At 42.0% G+C, this 22,385-nt stretch overlaps 1 protein-coding gene across 1 annotated transcript in view; it reads left to right on the forward strand.

Moving 5' to 3' along the window:
- Ak9 (adenylate kinase 9) overlaps positions 1-22,385 on the forward strand; it is a 113,490-nt gene that overhangs the window by 88,616 nt on the left and 2,489 nt on the right. The window contains exons 30-38 of the mRNA XM_038340158.1: positions 1,607-1,825; positions 3,517-3,730; positions 11,003-11,204; positions 13,393-13,539; positions 13,647-13,867; positions 16,693-16,889; positions 18,124-18,293; positions 18,782-18,880; positions 22,058-22,160. Coding sequence (XP_038196086.1) covers positions 1,607-1,825; positions 3,517-3,730; positions 11,003-11,204; positions 13,393-13,539; positions 13,647-13,867; positions 16,693-16,889; positions 18,124-18,293; positions 18,782-18,880; positions 22,058-22,160 — 1,572 coding nt within the window. The remainder of the gene's footprint in view (positions 1-1,606; positions 1,826-3,516; positions 3,731-11,002; positions 11,205-13,392; positions 13,540-13,646; positions 13,868-16,692; positions 16,890-18,123; positions 18,294-18,781; positions 18,881-22,057; positions 22,161-22,385) is intronic.

Raw genomic sequence — 22,385 nt, forward strand, 5'->3', positions numbered from 1 at the left:
CATGATCATCTCAGGCAGCATCTTGAATCTGTTCTGGATGTAGAACTCTGACATCCAGGCCATCTGTTCCTACCAGAGATTTCTCAGGTGGTCTTCCTTGATCAAACCTGATTTTTCTGAACTCAGAATGAATTCATAGCCTCTCATTTCCTGTAGAAACAAAAGCAAATCCTCTTCTCCAAAGTAACATACATTTTGACTTCAATTTTGAAGTCAAGGTATTTTCAAAATATTTATCTTGGATTAATTCAGCAGCATTTATAAATAAATATCTTTTAGCAGCTATTACTCTTTTCTAAGCATTCAAACAATTCAAAGAGAACATAAAAACACACAGTATCCAGACTCTCTGTGTATTTTTCAAACTTATGTGGCTTTATTTTAACCTCTATTTCTTTTATTTTCACTTTTAATTTTTGGCTTTTTGAGACAGGTTCTCTGTGTATCTTTGGCTGTCCTGAAACTCTCTCTGTAGACCAGGCTGTCCTTGAACTTACAGAGATCTGTCTGCCTCTGCCTCCCAAGCAATGGGATTAAAGGCATGTGCCACCACACCTTGAACTCACAGAGGTCCTTATACCTCTACCTCTGCTTTTTTTCCTGCTATGGCTGAAAACCAAAAAGCATGTGGTCAGATTTTCATCAACACCATTTAAGTGTTTTGTGGCAGGACCTCATAAAAGACCTGCAAAATTTTGCAGCTAAAGCTGAATCAGGAAGCCTCTCTTAAATGAGAGCCCTTGGCTCTAGCAAGAAGACCCCACCTGAAAAAATGTTACTATCAATAAGCTGTGCTTAACTCTATTCTTTTCTGTCTAAAATTACTTTTTAGGCTTTATATGGATGCAGTTGTCCCATGTTGGGTGCCATTTGTTGTAAGGGAGCGGGCTGCTTGTTTGTCCCGGCTGCCCAGCTAGCTTACACCTGAAATAACCACACAAAAACTGTATTAATTAAAACACTGCTTGACCATTAGCTCTAACTTCTTAAAAGAGGGGGAAGTGGTGTGGGATCATGGTCTGTATTTTGTCCATTATATTTTAAATAAATGCTGATTGGCCAGTAGCCAGGCAGGAAGTATAGGTAGGACAACAGGACAGGAAGTAGAAGTAGATCAATGAGAACAGGAGAATTCTGGGAAGAGGATGCAGTCCTGGCCCAAACCATAGAAGAAGCAAGATGTGACTGCCTCGCCGAAAAAGGTACTGAGCCGCATGGCTAACACAGATAAGAATAATGGATTGATATAAGTTTTAAGAGTTAATAAGAAGCCTGAGCTAATGGGCCAATCAGTTTATAGTTAATGTAGACCTCTGTGTGATTTCTTTGGGACTTAACGATTACAGGAACTGGGCAGGACAGAAAACTCAGTCAACAGTGTCTTAGTGTTTGTGATATTCCAAAAGAACATTTCAGGGCAGCAGGTCCTTTGTCACAGACCAAGAACAGCATGGATGCCTCCCAGGTCAGGATGGGTTTATCTCCCTACAGACAGCCTCTTGTAAAGCTAAAAGATACTTGCCTTACATGATTATGTAGTCACCAGCTGTGTATATGCTGTAACAGAAACACTAAATATATCAGGCTTTATCGTTTCTCTTACCAGGAAGAATTTGAGAAGGTTCTGGTACCAATAATTACAGTTAATGGAGCTAGGAAACTTCACATTGTGCAATATGTGTTGAACTTGAAATTGAAGCACCTCGTGGAAAACCGTGCAAGCATTTTTGAGAAGTGTTTTCCAGTGTCCCCACATCTTGCTCATAAAATGCTGGCCTTCACCTACAAATATATAAGCTCATTTGGCTACTGGGACCCTGTAAAGGTAACGTCAGACAATTTGTCTGAAAACCATCATGCTTGTTTCTTTAAGTTGTTTAGGAAGACGTAGTCGTTTTGAAAAGTTGTAAATATTGTATAATGCATTTATAAAAATTTGGGGGGGGGCTAAAATGGAGTCATCTTTCATCTTTGCTTTTGATTTAAAAAAAATACATAACATGGAACTGGCACTCTGCGCTCCTGCCCCAAAAGTCTGTATCCCTAGCATTTACTCCCAGTCAGCCAGGAATTGCATTCCAGTCTAAGAAAGAAGGCCAATGCTGATGATACTATTGGCGAATCACTCTTCTGCATGCCTCTCAAAGGGAAGCAGTGTGACTGTCTTAGTGAAGAGGCACTATGACCACCACAACCCTCATAAGGGAAAGATTTAATTGAGGATGACTTACAGTTCAGAGATTTAGTCTGTTATGGTCATGGCAGACATGGTGCTGAAGAAGCAGCTGGGGTCTGCAGGCAGCAGAAGAGTCTGTGTCACACTGGGCATAGTTTGGGCACAGGAGACCTCAAAGCCTACCCTCAATACTGACACACTTCCTCCAACAAGATCACACCTACTCAAGCAAAGCCACACTTCCTAACAGTGCCACCCCCTATGATGGCCATTGTCTTTTAAAGCACCACAGGGAGTAAACTATTTTACACCTACTCTGCCATATTCAGTAAGGATGGTGCTTGACTCTCTGATGCTGTAAAAAGATCTTCAGACCTAAAGTCAGTTAGTTATCCACTCTTCCTACCCCATTCCATACCCACACCTTAGGCTGTCTTTGGTGGGGGTTTTACATTCCATGGCTGTTGTCAATGGCGTGATGGGATTTTGTCTGTACAAAAATGTGGAAGAACTCTGTCTGAACTAAAAGATAGCCTGGCAGAGCCACCTGTATTGCCCACTTCCAATACTGCAGTAAAACTTGAGACAGGGCAGGTTAACCAATGTAATTTATTTTCTAGTAGTTCTAAAGGCCTCGCATCCAAGTACTAACCAGGCCCAGTCCCGCTTAGCTTCAAGATCAGGTACACTCAGGGTGGTATTGCCATAGTCCAATAGTTGTAAAGGTTAGAAGTGTTTCTAAAGGTTTTTATCAAGGTGTTGACAGATGGTCTCCCCTGGCTTGTCTAGCAGTTGTCCGCCTTCTCGTGGTGTCCTCATGTGGGGCTTTCCTTGCGTATACTCATTCGTGTTTCTGCCTCCTGTTATAAGACCCCCCAACCTACTGCTTCTCATTTGACCTACTTGCCCCCATTAAGGTCTTATCTCCACATGCAGTCACATTGGCAATAAGAGTTTCAAGATAAGGGGATTGTACCAGAGAGGGGCAATGCAATCCACAATACCATTTTAGAAGTGGGTCTATTTGTCAGGATAAATGAGTTTGTGAATGAGTGTAACAATCTCATACCCTCAGTCAGAAACAGTCAATAAAACATGAGTCATTATGCAGGAAGTAGAACTGTAATTGTCATAAAATAAAACCAACTAGAAATATTACATGGACTAGATATGATATGTAACAACCTGCACTTTGAATACAGTTGGTTTGTTAGTATTTATAATTAAAGGTTTTCTTATTATGTAATAAAGATTATGATCTTATACTTTACATTTTTTCAGATATATTGAAGAACTGCTTTATAAATTAAATCTAACTTGTGAATTTAATCCTATTACAGCTAAGCGAAGGAGAGACGATCAAACCTGTTGAGAATGCAGAGAACCCTCTTCACCCCGTCATCCATCGTCAGTATATTTATTTTTTATCTAGTAAACAAACCAAAGAAAAATTTATGATGAACCCAATCAAATACATCCGGCAACCCAAACCCAAAGCTTCTATGCCTGTTAGAATTATGATTGTGGGGCCTCCCAAGTCAGGGAAAACTACAGGTAAGTGTGTCTGTCTTTGTTCCTCAAGCATCAAGGGGGCTCTGAAACCCAAACCAAGTCCCCAGGAGCCAGCCATAAAGTCCAGGGGTTTCCATGGTGCCTGTGCTAATTTGCATCCCCACCAACAATGTAGAAAAAGGTTCCTTTTTCTCTATCTCTTTACTTGAATTTATTTTTTAAAAATAATAATTACTAAGGCTGGATTGAGATGAGATCTCAATATAAAAATTACTAGTTGCAAGTATTTTATGGAGGACTCTTACTTCTATGTCATCAAGGATGTTGGTCCGTAATTTTTATTTTGTTATTTTTTATTAAGTTTAGTACAGGGCAATATTAGCTTCACATAATGAATTTGTAAGGGTTCTTTCTCTTTTCATTTGAGGAAATACTTTGAGAATAACTTGCATCAACTATTTTTTAAAGTTTAAAATAATTTTAAGCATGGATCTAGTACTGGGCTTTTCTTCTTTGGAGATTTTTTGTTATTGCTACAGTCCCATTCTTGGTTGTTGATTCACCTTGGTTTTTGATTGCCTCTTGATTAAAATTTGGTAGTTTATATGTCCAGAAATTCATCCATTTCATCTAGATTTTCTAACTCACTGATGTATGCAGGGACCTTTGAAACCTCAGTGACCGGCAGAGAGGTGATCTGTGGGAGGCAAGAAGGTAGCTCAGCTCAACACAACAGTAGCTGGTGTTAGTTCAAACTTCTAGAGTCTGACCCCGAGTAGTCTGTTTTAGGTATAGTTAACCACAGCACAATTTGATGAAAACTCATTGTGGTGATAATTAACTCAATACCGTGTGCACAACAACGATTGCAGAGATCTCTTTGAGGAACAAAGTAAGCAAACACAGGTCAGGCTTGACTTGAATGAAACTCATTGTAAAGTCCGTGAAGGTGGGTTCTAAAGATGGGCTTGAATAAGAGAAGCTTATGATAAGGGTCTGGGGGAGGGTCCTGTGTGGTCTCCAGCCACATAGATAGTGTAAAACCACCAGGCTATTAACTGCATCTGCTCCGAGCTTCTGGTCAGAGAGCAGGTTATACAAGGAATGACCCTGTGTGTTTAACATTCAGGATCCCCTAGTGCTTATCTGTGACCTAAAGACCTCCATGACCCCTACAAAGATATAGATTTTCAAAATGCTCCCTAATTATCCTATGAATTACAGAGGATCTGTTGGAGTATCTATCTTCATCCCTAGTTTTATTTATTTAGGTTTCTCCATCTTCTACTTGCTTTAGCTAAGGGTTTGTCTTTTTTGTTTATCTTTTGGAAGAACCGACTCTTTATTTCACGAATGTTTTGTGCTGTTTAGTTTCTATTTTGTTATTTCTTTCCATCTGCTGGTTACGGCTTTAGTTTATTCTTAGTTTTTTAAGAGTGAGATACACATTAGGTTTTTCCATTGATATCTCTGGCTTTAAAGTGTAAACACTGTAATAGAAGCTGCTTATTCGTTTCTGGCCACTTAGACCCAAAATAATCACACAGAAACTATATTATTTAAATCATTGCTTGGACAATCACTTAAGTCTATTGCTAGCTAGCTCTTACATCTAGAATTAACCTATTTCCATTATTTTATATTTTACCAAGAGACTTATGACCTACTGGCAAGGTTCCAACTGGCAGCTTGCGTCTTTCCCCTCTGGAGGCTACATGGCTTCTCCTGATCCTGCCTTCTTTCTCCCAGCATTCAGTTTAGTTTTCCCCGCCTAGCTCTATTCTGCCCTATCACAGGCCAATGCAGTTTCTTTATTCATTAACCAATAAAAGCAACACATATACAGAAGGACTTTCCACATCAAAACACTCATAGCTACAAGTTTTCCTTATGGTACTGATTTTTTATGGTTTTTTTGTTTTGTTTCCATTTCCCACAGGTCCTGATGGTTGCATTTCCATTTTCATGTGACTCTGTAATCTTTTCCTGTTTCCCTTTTGTTTCTTTCAATTGTACCATTTTCATTAGAAACGTTGCTGATCTCCAAGTGTTTGTATGATTCATGTAGCCATTCTGCCTGTGATTTCTAATGTTTTCCCTTCTGACCTGAGACACTGGGAGTTATATCAGTTTGCAATTGTTAGGAGTTACTTTGCAGCCTCATGCACGATCTATTTTGGAAAAACTTCCATGTGCTAAAAAAGAATATATACTATGCCTCAGTTGGTGTCTGCTACATACATTTGCCTTGTAGCAGCAATTCTCAACCTGTGGGTTGCATTATATTTCATAACAGTAGCAAAATTATTATAAAGTAGCAACAAAAAATAATTTTATGGTTGGGGGTTGTCTTAGGTTTTCTATTGCTATGAAGAGACACCATAACCACAGCAACTCTTATAAAGTAAATCATTTAATTGGGGCTTCCTTACAGTTTCAGAGGTTTTGTCCACTATCACCATTGTGGGACACATGACAGCATGCAAGCAGACATGGTGATGGAGAAGAAGCTGAGAGTTCTACATCTTGATCTGCAGGCAGCAGGCAGGAAACTGACTTGAGCTTCTGAGACCTCAAAGGCTGCTTCCACCATGACATACTTCCTCCAGCAAGGCCATGCCTACTCCAACAAAAAACCACACCTCCAAATAGAGTCACTTCATGTGGGGTCACACAACATGCAGAATTGTATTAAAGGGTCACAGCATTAGGAAGGTTGAGAACCAATGATCTACAGTATACTGTAACCCTGGTGTTATTTTGTTGACTTTTGCTGACTGTGAGCTACTGAAGTGACCCACTATTGTTGCATTGGGCCGATCTTTCTCTTTATGTCCCATAGCGTTGACTTACGGAAGTGGGTGCTCTGATGTTATACACATCATTGTATCTTCCTGATGGATTGCTCCCTGCTAGTCACTTTCTTTATCACTGTGTCAAATACTTGGCATACTCCATACCCCAAACATTCAGTAACTTTCCAAAACAGTGCCAGCAGTTGGTGACCAAATGTTCAATACATGAGTCTATTGGTGACATTTCACATTTAAATCACATTAGTCCTTTTATTTTTTAAAAAAATAGTTATTTGAGAATTTAGTGCAGTGTGTGTTGGTCACATTCAGATTCACTATCCACCCAGCTTAGTGCTGTTCCACGTCATCCACCAGAGAAGACTATTTGGACATAGGTTTAAGCCAGTAGAAATTCTTTATTAGCCAGTCTTTGTTTTCATTTTGACTGGTGGGGATGTCTATATGCTGAATTTTAGGGCCTGAATGGATCTTCCATTGTGGAGTCAATTGAGCTAAGATCTGGGGCCTATTAAGTTCTTTTTATCAATATGACATAACTGTTGTCTCATCTAACTAATTTGGCTTGAGTTCTGTTTGGTCAGATATGAATATAGTTACTCTTGCTTGCTTTCAGATTTCTTTGCTTAGAATATTATTTTCTATCCTTTGACTTTCCATCTAAGTATACCTTGGCTGGTAAGAGTGAGTTTCTTGCAGGCAGCAAACTGTTAGGACTTGTTTGAAGTCCAGTCAGTCGGCCTATGCCTTTGAAAGGCATATGGTGCTCCTGCCCTGCTTTGTGTTCATTCTAGTTGTTTCAAATAATCTGTATCCATTTCTTTCTTATTTGTGCTAGAGTTGGGATGCTTTCCTGAATTGGCAGTATTTGATTTGTTCCTAATTCTCAGTTGCTTATCTACTCTTCATGTGAAATTGATTCTTTCTTGCCCTTGAGAATCATGCTCATCTCATCTAATTCCTCTCCAGTATCAGGGACTCCCTTATTCATGCTTGTCTTAGGAGGCCTTTCTTTCCCTTTCTATTGTGAAGGATGATTTGGTTAAGTACAATAATCTATTTTCTTTCAAGGTGTGAAGTTCTTCACTGAAACCCTCCTGGCCTTTGGAGTTTCCTCTGAGAAACATTTATGTGTGACTTAACGCTTCTCTCATAAAAATTTTAATATTCTTTCTTTGTTCTGTACTTGAATTATAATGTTTAATTATAATTTTTGTTCTGATTATGTCTAGTTGGGATTCTGTCTTCTATAATTAGTCATCTCTATCTTTCCCAAGACTTGACAAATTTCCCATCATTATTTCACTGATGGGTTTTCTGGGCCTGAATTACTCCTTTGTCTGTACTGATTAAACTCTTTAAATGGCCCTTTGATAGTGCCCTACAGATCTGGAGTGTCTTGTCTAGTCTTTCTTAATTTTATTTATTGTTCTCTAAATATAATAATTCACCAATTTCAGTTTTCAGGCCCTGGTGTTCTTCCACTTAAGGCTGTTGCTAATGCTTTCAGTCATTTCTTTTAAATTTGATTTATTGAGATTTGCATTTCCAAGATTTTCAATTGGTTATTTTCTAGCATATTTCTCCCTCTCTCTCTCTCTCTCTCTCTCTCTCTCTCTCTCTCTCTCTCTCTCTCTCCCTGTCTCTCTCTAATGAATTTATCTTTCATATGCTTTGTTGTCTTAATTCACCCATTTATTGGTATCCTTTTTAATTTATTGATGTTTTAAACATCATTCTTTTACATTCTTTGTCCAGGGATGGGGGAGTTGCCTCAATGGATAAAGTACCTAGCTTGCAGGCACGGGACTTGAGATCAAGCTCCAGAACCTATCTGAAAAATCAGATATGATGGTGCACATTTTGTAATCCCAGCATAGCGAGGCAGAGACAAACAGATCCCCGAGGCTCCCTGGCCAAGCAGTCTAGCCTACTTGGAAAGGTCTGGGCCACTGGAAGATCCTGCCTCAAAAGACTCACATGCACACGCACATGTATGCACACACACATGCATGCACACACACAAGGTGGGGAGGAGAAACATATGAAATCCTCTGACCTGACCTTTACACACACATACACACACACACACACACACACACATGCTCATGCACTTGCACATATATTCCTGTATACACACACACAAATAAATAAATAGTAAATAAATTTAATTTAAATTTTTTAAATTTAGTTTTCTAAGTTTTAAATTTCTTAACATGACAACAGTTGCATTCTAAATGTTTACAAGACAATGGTATTTACCAAGCACAACAGAATGTACTCATCTGAAATAAAATTCCATCCCAGGGCTAAAAACATAGACAACAATCTGACTTCTCACCTCTCTGTCGATGGAAAGCAACTTTTAACACTATGCTTAATTTTGAAAGCACATTTAGTTTTATATCTCTCTATTCAATGACCTCTATCTCTCTATTCAGTGACCTCTATCTCTCTATTCAATGACCTCTATCTCTCTATTCAGTGACCTCTATCTCTCTATTCAATAACCTCTATCTATTCTTATCTATTCAATGATCTATTTATCATAGCGGACTTTGGTTTCTCTCAACTATAAAGTTAGAATTCAATTTTTCATGCCACTGAAACATCAAATAAACTCACAGGAAAAATTCTTGTAGTAAGGAGGCTGCTTGTTCATTTCCCAGCCACCCCAACTCCTGAAATAACCACAAAGAAACTATTAATTAAATCACTGCTTGACCTATTAGCTCTAACTTTTTATTGACTAGATTTTACATTTTAATTTAACCCATTTCCATTATTTTATTTTTTAAATATTTATTATTATTTATTATGTATATAGTATTCTGTGTGTGTGTGTATGCCTGCAGGCCAGAAGAGGGCATTAGACCTCATTACAGATGGTTGTGAACCATCGTGTGGTTGCTGGGAATTGAACTCAGGACCTTTGGAAGAGCAGGCAATGCTCTTAACCATTGAGCCATCTCTCCAGACCCCCATTATTTTATATTTTACCACAAGGCTTGTGACCTACCCACAAGGTTCCAGCATGTCTGTCTCTGGCAGCAGCTCCATGGCTTCTCCCTGATTCTGCCTTTTTCCTCCCAGCATTCAGTTTACCCCCACCCCAGTTCTGCTCTACCCTATCACAGGCCCAAAACAGCTTCTTTCTTAACCAATGGTATTCACAGCATACAGAGGGGAATCCCACATCACTCCTAAGCTATAAACCTCTATTAAGATGTGAAGTAGGAGCCGGGCGGTGGTGGCGCACGCCTTTAATCCCAGCACTCAGGAGGCAGAGGCAGGCGGATCTCTGAGTTCGAGGCCAGCCTGGTCTACAAGAGCTAGTTCCAGGACAGGCTCTAGAAACTACAGGGAAACCCTGTCTCAAAAAACAAAACAAAAAAACAAAAACAAAAACAAACAAACAAACAAACAAAAAAGATGTAAAGTAGGGGTCTAGAGAATGGCTCAGCAGTTAAGAGCACTGATTGCCCTTCTGGAGGACCTGGGTTCGATTCTAAACACACACATGGCAGCTCACAGTCATCTATAACTCCAATCCCAGGGCATCTGACCTCTACAGGTGCTGCATACACATGGTGCAACAATATACATACAGGCAAAGCACCCATACATGTAAAATAAATATAAATTAAATAAAACAAAATGTAAAGTATGCCTTTGTGATTTTTTAAAAACTATTTCCTGGAAGGTTATTGAGACCCATGATCGGTTAGGGCTTGCTATCTTCATTGCAATGTGTAGTAGACTGGGGAATGGTGTAAGCCAGTCAAGAAGGCTTGTTACATTGGTTTTTACTTATTTATTTTATGTATATATGAATGCTCTATCTGCATGTATGACTTTATGTCAGAAGAAGGCACCAGATCTCACTACAGATGGTTGTGAGCCGCCATGTGATTGCTGGGAATTGAACTCAGGACCTCTAGAAGAGCAGTCAGTGCTCTTAACTACTGAGGCATCTCTCCAGCTTCCGGATTGTTACATTGTTTTCTTTGGCAGCATACTAAATACCAAGGCACACAGCATTCCCTCGGTGCTTCACCTCATTTGCTGCATGGTGCAGAAGCAATAAGCTGCTTAAGTATTGGTTTGATTATAAAAAAGAAGAGAAAGATGGGAACTGGAAGAGAGTTTAGTTATAAAGAGCACTGACGGTTCTTCCAGAGGACCTGCGTTCAATTCCCAGCACCCAAATAGCAGCTCACCACTGTGTGTAACTCCAAGATCTGATAGCCTCACTGTAGACAAAACACTAAAGCACATGAAATTAAAATAAATTCATTTTTTTAAAAAAAAAAAAACAAAACCCAGTTGGTTCATTAACCAGATTCTAAAGTCACAAGCCTGAAGTACTGCTAACAGCACTGACAATTCTTTGAAGAATATGAAGCTAAGCTTGATATTGGTGCCATTACCCAGAATCCGAAAGCAAGGTTGGCTGCCAAATGTGTGAACTGAAATAGGCTTCGTGTTTTATGTTTTCCAGTTGCTAAGAAACTTGCAAGTGAATATGGCTTAAAACGTTTGTCAGTAGGAGATGCACTGCGTAACATGTTAAGCAATCACCCAGATACGGAGCTGTCGCTCATGATAAATTGGCACCTTTACAAAGGAATGACAGTGCCGGATGCACTTGCTATCCAGGCTCTAGACCTTTCCCTGATGGAAAGCGTGTGCAATACTATAGGGTAAGTGAGCTGGGGCAGAAGAAAGGGGAAAGGGCGTAACTGTCAAAATGCTTGTAGTTGTTTTAAAAGGTCCTGTAGACGGGTTTGGGGGATCCCAATCCGCTTCTCAGACTGAACACTTAACATGGAAACATTCTCTTTTCCTGTCAAGAGTCATGGCTTGAACTCATGGCAGATTAGCCCAAAGACCTCATTACTCCCTGCAGCAACTCCCGCATGCTCCACAGATGAGGCCACTGCGACTTTCTTACCCCAGTAGTTCTTGCTGCTCCATGAAATGGTGGAAGGGCCCTCCTTAGCTCTCGGGTGATGTGGTCCCATGTACATGGTTCCTCTCAGGCCCAGGTTCCTGTAGAGAGAGCCGTGCCCCTCCTGTAATGCCATACTCAGACAGGAACACTGGATACTTGGCTTTGTTCTCAGTTCATTGTCCTCTGCTGATCTTTCTTCTTGTTTATTACAGCCACTGGTCACACCTCAGCAAATGCCAATGCTCTCTGGTCTCGGATCCAGGTCACTAGAATCCCCTGGCTTAGTCACCATCGTTGTGTACTTAGAGCCTCTGGCTCTCCTCTGCAAGTCATCCAAGAGTTAGTTCCTCTAGTTTCAGGGCTGGGAGCATTCTTGGGTGGCAGCCTTTGGGAGAAGAATTGGCATATCCACACTGAGTTATTTCTTCTCTGGGGCTTAGCTTTCCTCAACGAGAACAACTTTGGTTGAGTCTCAGGTTATTCCACCTTAATCCCAGGATGGAGGCTGCTCAGCCACCCTAGCTTCTTTCCCCCAACCCTGAGCGCTCAAGTGGCCTTTCCAGTGTAAAGAAGCATTGTTCAAAAGAAAACAATGCGGTGCTCTCTTGCAGACTACAGCGAGTGGGCTATGTCATTTACCCTCTCTGCTGGAGACTTCTAGCTAGGCCCTGCACTCTGTGGGAGAGCATTGGCAAGTGGGCCAGGTTATTCAGGACAAATAAATCCTTACTGATGGCCACCAGTCACATGACCAGCTTTCTGACTTGTCTAGGAGACTACTCTCAGAATTTCTGGATTTTAAAAGAATTTTCGCTTCCTTTCAGTTTGGTAGACAATCTTGTTATCTCTGACTGTTGGGCTGTAATTCTCATACTTTTTGTTCTCACGCATGTGCGGCAGGCCTTACAAGCTCCCCATTCCAAATATCTCACAAATCCCCCAATCTTCTACAACAAGAGCATCTCCTCCCAGTGCACACATGACTGCTCACTTAGCATCTGGTCCATGCCATGCCCTCTTCCAGTTGCTTTTCACACCTGCTCTCTATCTTTAAAACCACCCAAAGGGGTAAATAGAATTTTCTCCTATTTTGCTAAAAACCAAGACATGGTTTCAAATCTAGGCCTGCCTGCATTCATTCTGATGTTTGTGCTTATAGTGATAACATCAGGAATACCGAGTTTTCAAGGTATAGGAGATATGCTTCTCAAATGTAGTGTGGAGCTGCGGGCCGCCTTCCCGCCGCCCCAGCTCCCGGCCACCGGCTAGCTTTACCCGAAATAATTACACGGAAACTGTATTCTTTTAAATACTGCCTGGCCCATTATTTTCTGCCTCTTACTCACATCTTGATTAACCCATATCTAATAATCTGTGTAGCACCACAAAGTGGTGCCTTACCAGGTAGATTCTAGCGTACGTCCATCTTGGGCTGGAGCTTCATCGCATCTGGTATCTCTCTGAGGAGAGGCACGGCAGTCTGTCTAACTTAGGAGAGGCATAGCATCTGACTGAGCCATCTACCTCACTTCTTTCTTCCTGTTCTGTCTACTCCACCCACCTAAGGGCCGGTCTATCAGATGGGCCAGGCAGTTTCTTTATTAATTATCCAATGAAATCATCAGATAGATAGAAGACACACCTACATCACTCAAATTCTACCAAAACCTAGTTGTGTGGTGCGGAGCAGATGGACGAATGGATGTAGATCTCCTGCCTCTGCTTCCACAGCTGTGGATGTGTGTCCTGCCCACCTTGATGTCTAGGGATGACTAAGGGTTAAGGTGTAAAGATGGAGGAAAAAACACACAAAAAATGTATCAGTGTCATAAGGAAAAGCCTAGGAGTACTCAAAGACAGAGATCTGTTCTGGAAGACATAAGGGAATTATGAGAAAAAAGGAATGTGGAATTTCTGTTTTTCTGTTTGTCTGTTAGTGTGGTCATTGATGGCTACCCTGTAACCACAAACCAGATGAATCTCTTGGAGACGAGGTCAATCATCCCCATGGTCATCTTTGAGTTAGACGTGCCATCCAAGGAGATATTCAAGAGGTTGCTCTTCGAGAGGAAGATGGAGCAGAGGTAATCTTCCTGAGGGAACTGTGGGACTGGGGTGACCTTGACCATCCATACAGGGGATGTCGCAGGCCTTCAACAACTTTTCCACCCCTGTCCTGTTTCCTTCTTAGTACGCCTTATCCACTGCACAACAGCACACAGATTATAGCTTACAAGAATGCCAAGTACCGTAAAAATGTCAGTGAGATCAGGCAGTTTTATCAAGAACAGCATCAAAACTGGCACGTGATTGATGGATTTCACAGTAAGTGGTGGGTATGGAATGAAGTCATTAAAGACATCCAGCGGATGAATAAGTACATACAGATATACATGGAAAGAATAAAGGAAGGTAAGAAAACGTTATTGTGTGTGTGTGTGTGTGTGTGTGTGTGTGTGTGTGTGTGTGTGTGTGTGTGTGTAGATGAGTATGAAGCCAGAGAACAACCTCAGGTGTCTAAAAGAAAGGAAGGGATAGGAGCCTAGCAAGATATTATGAGACCAAATGATACATCCACAGCTCTATCTGAAACCATGGTTCAGCAGCCCCTCCCACCCCGAGGATAACCGTGTGTGGCCCACAGGGCCTCTCTCTTAGGCTGGCTCCATCTTCAGCTTTCCTCAGCAGACCTTCCATATCCTTGGCATCCCTAACATCCCTGCACATTCATTGTGTTTTGATTTGCAACAATACATTTCTGTCACGTAATCCACTCGGTTTGGGTACTTGTTTCTAGTAGCCCCCCTCCCCCATCTCAACTTCATGCAACACAGCCTCGGGAGCCACCTGGAGAGATGTTGACTTCACCACACACTGCTTTGACCTCCAAGCCCTCTTCTAAAATCTTGGTGGAAGTTTCCATGACCCTAGAACTCTCTCCTGAAATGGCAGCATCAATTGGATAATTGTTTATTTATTTACTGCCTGTGTATTTCAGGCTGGCCTCGAACCCTGGCTTCCTGAGGTACAGGGTTCCTACTCTTCACCACCACACCAGCAGGCAGCCTGGTCTTCTAGGAGAACAAGCCTGTGAAAAGGCAAGGGAAAGCGAGAGCACCAGCATGACAGAGACCGGGGCCTTTGGAATTGTTTTAGTTTCCTAGGGCTACAGACAAAAACTGAGTGGATCGAAAGACAGAAATGTATCGTGTCATAATTCACAAGGCTGGAAGTTCAAAACCATGCTTTCTCTGAGGACTTTATGGGAGGGTCTGCTTCATGCCTTCTTCTTTGTTTTCAGCATTACCAGCAATCACTGGCTGCAGAGTCACTATGACAGCCCTATCTCTGTCTTTACATGTCATTCTTTTTGTCTGTCTCGTGCCATGCTTCTCCGTGTCTCTGTCCATCTGACTCTGTTCTCAAAAGTGGCTATGTTCAAAGATGCCGTGAATCCTTCAATGTATCTTTCAGAACACAGTTCAGCCTGGAAAACTAAGCTAACCTTGCCGTATTTCTGTTTGTTTGTTTGTTTTTCCAGGCAGCATCTCACTATGTAGCCCTAGTTGGCCTTGAATACACAGAGATCCACCTGCCTCTATCTCCAGTGTTCTGGGATTAAAAGAGGTGTTTTTGGTATATCCTTTTTGTTAGAAACAAATATTCACATCCAAAGGGAACAATTCCTAAGGTATGAACAACACAGGGCAGGCACAAATTCACAGCAGCACCAGATGCATGACTGACTGGACAGCCCAGTCTGTGTCCTGCAGTGATGCTCATGGTACAATGACACAGCGAACCAATCAGAGTTCTGTTCAGTCGGTGATAATCAATCAGTGACACAGTCAGACTTATATTCAAATTAACAGAGGAACTGGAGAAATTAAGTAGCAAGTAACAACATCACTTTGTTAGGCAAGTAACCCTACTCCAGAAACCTCTGAACCCTGAAAGATACAAAGATGTTAGGAGACCCTGCCAGTTGCTACTCTGAACTCTTCCGAGTGGACCAGGACCTAATGAACTGGTCACAGTTCATGGCTGGTATCCAGTTTCTTGGAGATCAGAAGTAGAGCCAAGGTGTCCTGTTCAGCTTTGTTGACTCAGCTGGGCCACAGATGTTGACACTTGGGAAATCCTATATTCCAGCAGTGTGCAGTCTAAGGACCTTTCTGGGAAGGGTGCCGAGGCCACGCCGGTCATTCCTTGCTTTCAGGAGGTCAGTGAAAGATGACAACCAATAAGACAATGTTCTTCAATGCCCACCTCATTGAAAGAGGGCTATGGCCGCTGAACTAGCAGTTGGTATCAGAATTGTGTAGAAATACTTGTTAGAACATAGATGTGTGTGTATGCCCATTCATACAGATGGATGGATGGATGGATGGATGGATGGATGGATGGATGGATGGATGGATGTGTAAGTATTGAATTATATAAAGTATGTGTATATATCACTATTATTTGTATGTAATTGATAATACCTAAAACACTAGAATGAAAATACACAACAGAGACAAATATTTAAGTAAACCACATATATACTTTTAGTTACATACATAAGTTAAAAGTCTTATACTTATAGTTTATATGTTTGTGTAGTAGAATTCGCTATGCATAAATTCAAAGGAACTGGGTGGCCAGGCATGGAGGAGCACTAATAGAATGACGTAAGATGATCACAAGGTCAAGGCCTGGGATACATAGATTCAAAACATGTCTCCTTGAACACAAAAACAAATCAAGATTAAACATATCTTCAGAACTGAGTCAACAGAGGAAGATGTCAAAGACAATTAACTGATGAGTTGCAAAATAATGTTTACATGTAATGGCATGAATATGCCACATGCAAGAGACATACACACATATATGTATGTACATAAGCATGTTTTAAAGGGCATAAACACAACAGTGGACACTGCTTAGGATGGGCAGCAGGCTGAGGGCGCGGGCACGAAGAATAACTTCTGTTTCGTCAGTTTGCTTGCTGGTTCTGAGACAGGTTCTATGAAGCCCAGGCTGGCCTAGGATTTGTGGCAATCCCCCTGCCTCAGCCTCCAGAACGTGGGATTGTAGACCTCCACCACCATATGCATTTATAGTAACTTACTCTGTCGTTTAGAATGTGAGACTGTGTACTGTTAATATAGTGGTATCTAACTGAAATTATTTTACTTTTTAACCATTATATTTCCTGTGAAAATATGTAACAATTGATATGTTAATAACAGGGAAAGCTGCTTGCATTGACAAATTATGTATCACACCTGAAGAGCTGATTTCTCGTCTGGGAGAGTTTGGGCAGTTCTGCCCTGTCAGCCTAGCAGAATCTTATGAGTTAGTTGATTGCTCTGTAACTAACAGCTTGGAATTTGCAGCAGAGTTCAGAGGACACTATTATAAAATGGGTTCTCAAGAAAAGCTAAATGTAAGTTTGTTTCTTATATAAATATTTATTAAGGAAGGAAAATTACTTGTCTTGATGAGAAGAACAGGCACCCTTGGGAACACTTAGAAAATTGGAACTAAGAACCCCATCATTGGAACCTGTGACTCTGGGATCAGTGAGAAACTCAAAGAGTAGCCCTGGACTGCCCCATCCCCAGATACATTTAGAAGGCTTTGGTCAGTGGTGGTCTTGGGTTGCCTATCAGGCAGGGAAAGCCAATAGTTGAGTCTCCCCAACAGAGGGAGCGGGAAACATCTGGACTCAGCCCACAGAAAGATACCAGGGGATTCAGCTTCAAGAGATGAGGGAGTAAAGCCAAAGTCAGCAGGAATGAAGCAAGAGCTTGACTGTTGTCTTCCATAGTTATAAAATGAATAAATAAAACATCACTAGCTATCCCCAGCATCTGTGAAGATTGGTTCCAGGACATCCCCTCCAAGGGTGCCCAAATCTATGGATGCTTAATTACAAAGCAGGTAGCATTTGCGTATGACCTAACCGGTGCACACCCTCCCACATCCATGGAAACACTTCTAGGTGGCAGACAAGTGCAGTAAAGAACTAGTCTTTTTCCTGACCCCATCCAGCCTGAATCTGAGGCTGCACAGGCCATGGATATGGAGAATGGACTACTTGTACCTATGGATTCAAAAGTCTAAGCAGATATTGATTCCACTGTTTTGAGACCTGTGATTAGATGACAATAATGAAAACTAATCTGAATATTTTATTTTCCTCCAGAGAACAAGAACTTTAATTTCTTTACTTTGGGGGTGCTTCTTTCTTCCTGCTTATATCATAATAATCACAGAATTTTCAAAACAGAAGTCATGGCAGATATTTTGTGGCTTTGCATCCTGCAGAGCAACTATTGCCACCGGAGAGCCCTAAAGGGCACAGGTAGACTGGCAGGTGACGAAGACCTCCCTAGTCCTTGTCATAGAATAGGAACTAAACCCTGTCTCGAAAAACCAAAAAAGAAAAAAGAAAAAAAAAGAATAGGAACTAAAAAATACTATGTAAGAAGAGACCTTTGGTTGCTTGGGATTATTTATCCTGCAGAACTTCTTATAGGAGAAGTTACCATAGCTTCTCTCAGATGGCTTGAAAGGCGACTGAAATGGGGAATGATTAGGAGAGCCACTAGGATGCTTTGATTGGTGTATTATTGCTGTTTTAAATGCTTTTGCCGTTGTACCTCTTTTCTTAATAGAAATTTCTGATGAACCCAGAATTGTACGTGCCTCCCTTGGCACCTCATCCACTTCCACCTGCTGACATGCTCCCCAAAAGGCTGACCCTGTCAGAGCTCAAGAGTCGATTTCCTAAGTGTGCTGAGCTCCAAGGCTACTGCCCAGTGACTTACCTTGATGGAAAACAAAGGCAAGCCCTCATATTCGCAGGACAGACCCACACCCCTGCTCGGTACCATGGGTCCATGGGACTGTTTTTAAGGACTTATTTTTATTTGTGTGTGTGTGTGTGTGTGTGTGTGTGTTTGCATGTACCATGTGCATGCAGGTGCCCATAGAGGCCAGAAGAGAACATCTGATCCCCTAGAACTAGAGTTATGGGTGTTGGGAGTCACCCAACAATGGGTAAACATGTTGAGAACCCCAAGTCCTGTCCTTCTCAAGAGCAGCAAGCACTCTTAATCTCTGAGCCATCTCTCCAACTCCTGAAGAAACAGTCTTACCATGCTGATCACCTAGGGAAACGTTCCTTCCTTCCTTGAGCTGCAGAAGCAGAAAAATGACACATTTTTGGCATTTTATTTATACAGTACTATATATCAACGATAAGATATTAATTACAAAGCTACATGTATTAATTACAGCGTGGTTTTTGTTTTGCTTTGTCTTGTTTTTCAGATATGACGCCCTGGTGCCTGGTAACATTCAATATGCCGTAGAGTATCGGGATCGTATATATATCTGCGAGAGTGAAGAAAAACTGCAGAAATTTTTGAGGTGAGATTATTCGCCAGCTGTAAACATTTATCATGTTCTATGTCCCATCTACTGTTCTTGAAACTGTGGAACAAAAGGGAAGGGACACACAAACATGGACACACACACACACACACACACACGCAGAGGGAGAGTGAATAAGCACTGCTTTGTCCCAAAGCGTAAGGCTCCAGAATATATGGTAGATTTTTGAGTACCTGATAATAATGGAATGGTTTGGTTTGGTTTGGTTTGGTTTGGTTTTTCAAGAGAGGGTTTCTCTGTATAGCCTTGGCTGTCCTGGAACTCGTTTTATAGACCAGGTTGGCCTTGAACTCAAAGAGATCCGCCTGCCTCTGTCTCCTGAGTGCTGGGATTAAAGGCATGCGCCACCACAACCTGGCCATAATAATGGAATATTATGGGGTCCAAAGAGTGAGAAAGGACCTAACACACTGGTATAATTGGACTGTCTGAGTAAGGACCAGGAATAGACTAGAATAAAGGATAAAGGGCCAGATGCCAAGCCGACGGGCCTGTGATCAATCGGTCCCTGGGGACCCAGGAATTGTAGGAAAGTCAGCCTGTCTGGATGTGACATGGCAGGGCTGGAGGAGGTCAGCAGGGTAGCATACAGAGGTTCAAGCAACATCACCAAATAGCATTTCTGTCCTGACCAGCAGGACACGAACAGAGATCCTGAGCTCTGGAAAGAAGAGGAATGAAAGGGACAAGAGACACAAGAAATGGACAGCAAGTCTGTATTTCTGATCCGGCTGCCAACTTTATTTTCTCTCAGGAACATTATATAGGAAAAAGGGGTAGGGGGTTGGGTTAGATGCTGGAATGTCAGGTCTAGAGACATCCTAGCTGATAGGAAGAGATAAGAACATACTGAGGGTCTGTGACTGTTAGCTAACAAAAGGAATGGCAATTACTTCTGAAGCCTGGGTTAATTTCCTAGGCCCGGAACTTGCCCTGCAGAGGTGAATATCTTACTTAATTTGTGACTAAGATGGCTATAATCAAAATACAGGTCCTTGCTCCTGGAATGTCTTCCCTTTTTATAAATATTAGTATGAGGCAAGTTAAAGGTCATCTGGTAGATGAGTGGGCATTAACCAGTGGAGTGCGGGGGGAGGGGGGGGAAGACAGAGGCCCGATCCTCCCACATTTAATTGGTGGGGGAAATTTCTTTCCAACTTGGTGGAGGAAATTTCTTTTCAAAGTTACAGATGTCTTTTTGGGGAGGCGAGGGTCTAGGTTTTTATGTCAATACCTCTGGACATCAACCTCTGTGCAATCAGGCATGTTTCTCAGGAGACCCGGAGACGGAATGCATGGTCCTCTCCCTGCAGTGTTTTGCCTAGCACCCCTTGCTGGTGCTCATGCCTATAGTGGACAGGCACACATATCTCTGGGTTTTATGTGGCTCCAATAGGAGACTCGCTCTCAAGGGTCTCTTCTAGCCCTCGATCAGCCAGATCAAGCCGGTGATAATGGACCTGAATGGGCTTGGATGCCAGAGTCCACCTGTTGGCAAATAAACTTAGTGAGCCTATTAATTGCCCATGGTCCAAAAGCCATCAATAATAAGAATTCTAAAAGAGATCTCAAAATGGAGGGTAAGAGGGTGGTGACCCAGGGGGAGGTGGAGAACCAGTTTTTGAACCACCCCTCCTCTTTCTCTCTCTGCTGTCTTCTACGCTCTAATCCTTCTCTGACCTTAGCCATGCTATCTCTGACTATCCTGGTATGGTCAGTATAAAAACAACATTCCTCTTTTAGGGCAGCGAAAAGGCCTCCCTGCTGGAGGAGCAGGAGATCTAGTCCTTGTCAGTTCTGCAACACTACCTCAGACAAGGAAAGAAATTTTTCTAAATTAGGGATTCCTCTTTCTAGGTTTTGGGTATCCTCGTCAATAGTAAGGCATAGTTCTGAATAGCGTTTGTTGGAGAGAATTAAGGAGGATGTACCTGCTCCAGCACCTGCAGCACCAGCAGCACCGAGGCTCAAAAGAACAGCCAGGGTTACTGCAGTCACAGGCTCTTGCCTAACTCTGGTCAAGGAATGGTCAGGGTCCCAAACCTGAGCAAATTGTTCTGAGGTATAATAGATTAATCTTGGAACAATCTGAATAAGAATGCAAAAGCAATTAGGTTGTTTAAGGTGGGGGGCATAGATACAGGGTGACAGCCCATTGTTGCACGCCCACCAGGTCTCTGGATCAGGAAGTAAATACAGGAAAGTACTGTTGGCTGGGGCAGTCTGGTTACAAAGATGCTTGTGAGAGGAGGGTATGCTATTTCCTATGCACAATCCTGAGCCAACGACCTGAGTCAAGGTAATTTTACTTGTAGGGGCTTGACTCCATCTGCATTTTGGGGGGTCGTTGGAGTATCTATAGTTTCCATAGGTGGCTACACCTTCGTAAAAGGGTGGGGTGGAATGATAACATAGCCAACAGGAACTTGTTAGGGTAGGATTAGTTGCATTTAGCGCTAAAATGGTTTGATTAATTATTTTTTAAAAAAAATTATAGGTACCAGGGTCATAAAGAGATAAGACCGGAGATACAGACTTGATCCTACGAGCCATAGTGTGTATTGCCAGCTTGTAAGCTAGGCCAGTATTGAATCAGTTTTGCTTAGGAATAAGACCTTCCCTGAGGCATCAGGAATGGGTGGAGGCAGAAACGGTGTGTAGAGGTTAATAGAGCAGTCCTAAACAATATATGGGGCAGGTTGGAGCTCCCACCCTAAGACCCTCCTCTCTCCACTGGTCACCCCTCCTGCCACCACCCCAGTGTCCTCCACCGTGGCCACAGGGGTACCCATCTCGGGAATGAAGGTGCCACTTAGATAATTCAAATTTTTCAGAAGAATGAAAAAGTTTTATATAGTCGCTGTGAAAATTAAGAAATCTGATAAAGAAGTGATCAAGGCATGGCGGCTCATTCCCAGCACTCAGAAGGTGGGAGCAGAAGAATTAGGAGATCGAAGTTGTTCTTAGCTGTGGAGTGGGTTACACAATTGTGCGAAATTGAAAATCAAAGAAGCTGCTAGAACCCCTAGTCTTCTCCGTTGTGTAAATTTTCTCCAGGAGGTAAAGCAGGCGGTGAGCCTTGCCTCACATTTGTGTCTATATGCTCTGTATAGATGTGTGTGCGCATGCGTCTAACGAGCTTTGTATCCGTAGGCTGCCGATGCGTTACTGGGACCAGAAGCTCCCACACAAGCTTCCTCCGCTAAAGGAATCCATCCACCTCACCAGTCTCCCTTTACCTGGGTATCTGGAACAGGTTCTGTTGCGGGATTTTCTACAATACACATACACGTTACAAGAATACAGGGATCTCTTCTAACAGTAACTTCTGCTTTTATAACTGGGGTTCCAGGCAAAATTTCCCGATTTTAAGTTGTAAAGCACTCTTCAACTATTTCATTTACGGGTGGTTGTTAAAATGAAAGCAGTCAACTCCTATAACCAATGCCTGAAACAGCAGTACCCCAGCGAGGGGTGGGGG

Source organism: Arvicola amphibius, chromosome 8 (assembly GCF_903992535.2).
Source record: "Arvicola amphibius chromosome 8, mArvAmp1.2, whole genome shotgun sequence".
Classification (NCBI taxonomy): Eukaryota; Metazoa; Chordata; class Mammalia; order Rodentia; family Cricetidae; genus Arvicola; species Arvicola amphibius.